The sequence below is a fragment of the Dreissena polymorpha genome, chromosome 13 (assembly GCF_020536995.1).
Source record: "Dreissena polymorpha isolate Duluth1 chromosome 13, UMN_Dpol_1.0, whole genome shotgun sequence".
NCBI lineage: Eukaryota > Metazoa > Mollusca > Bivalvia > Myida > Dreissenidae > Dreissena > Dreissena polymorpha.
Window position 1 is genome coordinate 56,872,151 of NC_068367.1, and position 6,765 is coordinate 56,878,915.

Genomic DNA, 6,765 nt, shown 5'->3' on the forward strand with positions numbered 1-6,765 from the left:
TATCTCATGGAGCTGTACATTTTGAGTGGTGGAAGGTCAAGGTCGTCCTTCAAGGTCAAAGGTCAAATATGTGGCGTCCGTCCGTCCGAAAACTTTAACATTGGTCATAACTTTTGCAATATTGAAGATAGTAACTTGATATTTGGCATGCATGTGTATCTCATGGAGCTGAATATTTTGAGTGGTGAAAATTAAACGTCAAGGTCATCCTTCAAGGTCAAAGGTCAATATTGAAGATAGCAACTTGATATTTGGCATGCATGTGTATCTCATGGAGATGCACATTTTCAGTGGTGAAAGGTCAAGGTCGTCCTTCAAGGTCAAAGGTCAAATATATGGCATCTGTCCTTCCGAAAACTTAATCATTGGTCATAACTTTTGAAATATTTAAGATAGTAACTTGATATTCGGCATGCATGTGTATCTCATGAAGCTGCATATTTTGAGTGGTGAATGTTAAACGTCAAGGTCATCCGTCAAGGTCAAAGGTCAAATTTCGCAATATTGAAGATAGCAACTTGATGTTTTGCATGCATGTGTATCTCATGGAGCTGCACATTTTGAGTGGTAAAAGGTCAAGGTCGTCCTTCAGGGTCAAAGGTCAAATATATGGCGTCTCTGTCCGTCCGTCCGAAACTAACATTGGTCATAACTTTTGCAATATTGAAATGGCAACTTGATATTTGGCATGCATGTGTATCTCTTGGAGCTGCACATTTTGAGTGGTGAAAGGTCAACGTCATCCTTCAAGGTCAAAGGTCCAATTTTGCAATATTGAAGATAGCAATTCGATATTTGGCATGCATGCGTATCTTATGGAGCTGCACATTTTGAGTGGTGAAAGGTCAAGTTCATCCTTCAAGGTCAAAGGTCAAATTTTGCAATATTGAAGATAGCAACTTGATATTTGGCATGCATGCAGATCTCACGGAGCTGCACATTTTGAGTGGTGAAAGGTCAAGTTCATCCTTCAAGGTCAAAGGTCAAATATATGGCTTCAAAGTGTCACAGTAGGGGGCATTGTGTTTCACGAACACAGCTCTTACAACATTTACCTGACATACCACAATGGACTCCACCCAAACCATCCCCCAGGCCAAACCCCAGAATCCCCCCCCCCCCGAATTGAAATATCATCTAATAAATAACCACACACCCACATTTTTCCCCCTCTCCACCCCCCCCCCCCCCCCCCCCCACCTATTCACACACAAAAAGAATTATTTTTTTTTGAAACCTGGTAAAAAAAATATATTTATTTTTTTATTTTTGAAAGACCGTCCAACCATCACACCCAAGCTATTGCTATCAAACTTGAAATATAATCTTTAAATAGATTGTGGAAAATATACCTGAACTCAGAATGGTCTTTAATGTACCACTTCTTTAAAACATAATTTATCAATATGTTTCAATTATGGTCCTCTTCCATTTAGTATATGACTATATTACGTTGACCTTATTGAATATGAACAATTTCCCCATTATACTGTCAAGCACTCAAAAGTTGAGCGCGCTGTCTTCTTACAGCTCTTGTTTTTACATAAAATTACCAAGATTGGCAAGAATCGATTGATATAGGCAAGAAGAGATGTTTTCTTGCAGATTCAACAAGTAGTAGAAGAAATATTTGTTTGTAAACAAAAGCCTGGAGGCATCAATGCAATACCGCAATAACAGCCGACACGCGAGAATGACGCGTTTGAGTATATAAAATAAATGCCACAAGAATCAAACATATATTGATTTAATTGTTAATAAAATAAAGGGCAGTTTAATTTAATATAATTAAAGAGCTTCAGGCTCTTGTTTCAATTTTAAATATGATGCTATTAATTTGCCCATAACCTTTATTGGTTGTTTTAGTTTAGTTATTTACTTTATTTGCAGCAAATTATAAAGCAGTTATATCAGCAATATAGATACATAGTTTTCATTGTTATATATTGACAATAAGCAGATTGTACACTTGTGCAAGTCCTCTCTAAATCTTTTGTTTCTGATTATATTATATAATATATTTAAGATAGTGTGTATATATTACAAAATTTTAAGTTTAATCTACATAAACATTTAACATAAAAACTTATTTAGTTCCCTTACGTTAAACTCTTGCCTTGAGTTAAAATATACCATGTTTATCTGTCAACATATTGTTTAGTGACGAGTTCATAAAACTCAACAGCATTTATAAAGAGTTTTTGTATCATTTTAAACCAAATCGTACTGTAAATAGCCAAATTTAGTTTTAAGATATGGCTTCTTTATCAAATAATGTAGGACACTATACACAATCGCATGACCGGATATCATCTGACATTTGCAACTAAGATTGAAGTTCAATGTTTAACGACAGAAAATATTAACAGTGACAAAAATGGCTTCTAATATGGAGGGTTCAATCCAGAGAGGATGTGACTTTATTTTTGACTTTAATTGTTTCACCTGTCAGGAAAATGATAGAAACACAGAGGCTGAATTTTACTGTGAGGACTGTTCTAAATTTTACTGTAGCAAATGTGTGGAGTATCATAATTATCTTTACAAGAAGCATGCAGTTTTGAGCAAAGAAAAAATCAACAAATGGCCTGAGACTAATGTGGCTGAACAAGAGAAATGTCAGGAACACAGGAAAGAACAACTAACCATATTCTGTGAGGACCACAGTCAGCTGATGTGTCATGTCTGCCATGTCCACAATCATCAGTAAGTATAGGTGCACTCCTTATGATGATCGTTTTTACATGTCTGTACCAATTTGTAACCAGCCTTTATTCCTCCCAAGATAGCAAATATTACAAAAGAAGACCTTATACCTTTGATTTTATTTGATTTCAACTGCCTGATGTAAAATATAATCTTGTATTGGTTTAATTTTGATTTTTAACCTTTTTAACCACTGCATCACTCATGAAACAAGAGATAATTGGGAAATGCAGCAAAGCCCATCCTTAGGCTTTGATCTCTTGACTTGATAATCATTATGGGACATTCTTCATACAGACCAGCATACTGATTTAAATGATGCTAAGAGATTTTTAGATATAAGTATACATAAACAATTGTAATGCATCAAGAACATGTGACCTTAATCTTTGACCTCTTGACCTCATTACTATTTGTCTTTCCTCCTCACAAGCATAGCAATATAGAGATCATATGTGAAAGCATTCTCTAGATTTCATGCAGAAAACAATTTCTGGATACAAGTTCATATGATTTTGAACCTTAACCTTGTGATCTCAAAGTAAAACAATTTGTTGAATTGATATCCCGGTTAAATAAATAGAGTATATTTGTTCATGTCAGTGTAAGATCGTTTGTTATTTCACAAGTGATCATAGAAAATATATTTTCACGAGTGGCACAGCCAGGAGTAAAAATATTATTTTTCTATGATCACGAGTGAAATAACAAACGCTCTTACACTGACATAAACAAATTTTCTGTTTCTTTAATGCCTCTTTTTCAAGAAAATAATTAAAAACTGTTTCATTTCGCTGAAAAGTTACCCTTTCTCCCGTGGCGTGCCTCCATACAGGAAAACAAAGCTTAATGCATAAAGTAAATCTTGATATGATAATCTAAAAATAGAAAAAGTAGTTCCGAAAATGTGTTATTTTCACCAGTGAAAATAACAATTTGTTTATTTTCACTGATGTCATTTCACTGCAAAAATGTCATATTTTATCATCAGGTATAAAAGAAATTGTGTTTATGGATGGGAGCAAGTCCCTTTATAAGCAGGATAATCCTATAGCCTTGACGGGATACAAACATCTTTTCCACCCGTTTTACCACTATATCAATTTGTATGATCACAGATCAAGGTGTTCTGAAAATAAATATTGTGAAAAAATATATTCTATGATCCAAACTCGGGTGACCTTGACCTTTGAATGAGTGATCTGTTTGTCAAGATATTTGTTTTTTAAGATATTTTGTGTGACAAAATAATATGATTCAACATATATTGTAGATCAAGTAATATAAACAACACTTGCGAAAACACATACATGATGTAAACAGTGGATTTGATTTTGTAGGAAATGCAGTCATGTGGTACTAATATCTGACAAAGTGAAAGATCTTCATCAAAAAGGAGACTTCACACAGTTGTCGACAACTATTTATACACAACACCAGCAGTTAAAACATAAGAAAAATGACTTTGAGAAAAACATGGAGTCTCTTGAGAAATTATACAAGAAAATTCTGGAAGAAATCAATGCTTTAAGAAAGACAATTAATGATTCTTTGGATAAACTGGAGAAATATACCAAGAAGGAGTTGGACACATTACTGGCAACCATGAGGGCATCAATTCAAACTGACATAAAGAACTGCACTGAATCCATTAAAAATATTACATGCCTGCATGAAGATTTGCTGAAAATAAAAGACAAAAGTGAAGCACTAAGTTTTATCAAGTACAGAAAATGTCTTGACCAGTCTCTGAAGGTAGAATCAGTTTTAAAAGAAATGACAACAAAGACTGAAATGACAATTACCTTTAAACCTGATAAAGCCATCCAACAAACCTTGTCCACACTCTCAGGATTGGGAGAAGTACTGAGAACAGTGGAAAAATCACAACCTACGAAAAGGACAACACAAAACACGGACAGCAGACAGAATAAACCCAAAGAAACCAGCCAGTCTGACACTGGAAACCAAACTTCAGGATTCAAGGTAAACAAATCCCATCCATTATCTAGTACATCTAGAAGTTATAGCCCTGGAAACAGAACAAGTGATCTGACTAAGTCAGGACAGGTGATTGATCCATTATCAAGTTCAACACATCAGCTGGTCCAGGGATATCAACCAGGTTCAGTAAGCCAGTCTTATCAAATCATAAAAGTGAAGAGTAGTAAGAAGTACAGTGTGACGATAAAGAGTGATATAGACGTATGCTGTATTTCAAGTATCTGTGAGACAGCTTCTGGAGAACTCATCATTACAGACATTGTGCAATGTAGAGTGAAGCTCCTGGATCAGACCTACAAGGTGGTGGCCCACTATGTCTTTTCTAGTGCACCATGGTCCATGTGCAGCATTGACTCCAATCTGGTAGCTGTTACTGTGGGGCACCACCAGGTCCATTTTATCAGAGTGACCAATGGTCAGTTGATAAATGACAGGATACTGGAGCTCAAACATGAATGCTTGGGTATTGCCCATCACCATGGTAACCTGTACATTACAGATGGTACAGCTCTGTATCTCTATACTCTGGATGGAAAACTGGTGAGGGAGATGTATAAGGATACATCAGGTTACTACAATGCAGGTAATAATTATTCCTAGCATTATTCTAATGTTCAAAACTTTGCTTCTACTGTCACTGAAATCAAGCTTCACATCCTGTAATTATTATCAAACAAATATATGTTTTGTAAATAATGATCTGCACATCTAGAACCAAATTTAATTATGTAATTTTTAATACATATTCCGAAATACGATATTTTGCAAATCAAGGAAATGTTTTCATAATTATATTTTAAGATAGACAATTATATCTTTGATAGTTATTCCAAAAAGTCAAACACCTAACCAACGTATCTTAATAACAGAACCAAAAAATATCACATCCATAATACAACTGTTCTTTATAGTTGACATTACTGTTCTTTATGTTTAATAATAATAATAATTGTATTTTAAGTATTTTATGTACATGTATGTACTAAATACTAAACAAAAGCTGGGCTTTATTGTATAACAAGAACATTAGGCTCGCTACTTTTTATATCACACCCTTCATTTCCACATGATAACAACATTTCATCATCACTGTCTTCCATACCACAGTTACCTCCTGTGCAGTGAGTCCAGATAGAGACAGGATATATGTGATCAACTGGATCAGAAAGCAGCTGGTCACACTGTCTAGTGATGGCACAGTGATCTCCACCCCGACTGACCTGCCACTGAACTCTTTATGTTCTTTACCTGGCCTTCATGTGACAGATTCAGGACAAGTTCTTGTGTGTGGATACTGTACAGACACAATCTACCAGCTTGACAGGGATGGGACACAGATACTGGCAATGGTGGTCACAAAGAATGATGGTGTGACTTGCCCTTTATCTGTCTTCTACAGTAGGCTCACAGGCTCAATCATTGTGGGAATGTGGGACAATAATGACATTATGGTGTTGAAGGCACAGTGACTGTTGGAGTAAGATTTTGGTCATTTATAATAGTTCATACATTCATTTAAACAGTTGTCATTTTAAACAGTGTCACAGTTTCGTATAAAGTATATTTAAGACACAGTGACAGTTGGAATAGGACAAATTCAATATTCCCTGTATGAAACCACAGTCCATACCTGATGGCTTGAACTTGCTTGGCTCGAATAGCGGTTGGCTTGAACTCAACTCGAAGCACCGATTTTTTATTGCTATTTTTTCATATGATTTTCTGTAGGATGGTTCGAATTCGGGAGGGTCGAATTATCGAACTGTTTTTACAGTCCCTGTCGCTGTTTTTTCGCTTTGGGTCACATAAAGCTGTTATTCGCTTAAAATAGCTTGTTTTAAGGAACCCCATTACTGCAAAATGTCATCGTCTCCATCATTTTTGAGTAAAAGATGAACTTTTGTATAAAATCTGGCCTTTTTGTGAATGCAGTATTTTTATTACTGGAATGGCTGCATCTTTACATGTATAATGTCAACTTGATGGAATAGAAGACTTTGTATCTAAACAGCAACTCATGAGCAAAACACAGACTGTTGTCATGAGATTCTAAAA

At 35.3% G+C, this 6,765-nt stretch overlaps 1 protein-coding gene across 1 annotated transcript; it reads left to right on the forward strand.

The window, feature by feature from the left end:
• The first annotated feature begins 2,178 nt into the window (after positions 1-2,178).
• LOC127854688 (uncharacterized) lies at positions 2,179-6,179 on the forward strand. Its single transcript, XM_052389747.1, has 3 exons — positions 2,179-2,706; positions 4,047-5,293; positions 5,818-6,179. The coding sequence occupies exons 1-3, from the start codon at positions 2,378-2,380 to the stop codon at positions 6,177-6,179; spliced, it is 1,938 nt and encodes a 645-aa protein (XP_052245707.1). The 5' UTR covers positions 2,179-2,377.
• The last annotated feature ends 586 nt before the right edge of the window (positions 6,180-6,765 follow it).

Bases quoted from the DNA above. Each gene is read 5' to 3' on its own strand.
- LOC127854688 (XM_052389747.1), top strand. From the start codon at position 2,378: ATGGCTTCTAATATGGAGGGTTCAATCCAGAGAGGATGTGACTTTATT. The intron at 2,707-4,046 runs GTAAGTATAGGT...TTGATTTTGTAG, and splicing joins TGCCATGTCCACAATCATCA to GAAATGCAGTCATGTGGTAC. The intron at 5,294-5,817 runs GTAATAATTATT...TCCATACCACAG, and splicing joins ATCAGGTTACTACAATGCAG to TTACCTCCTGTGCAGTGAGT.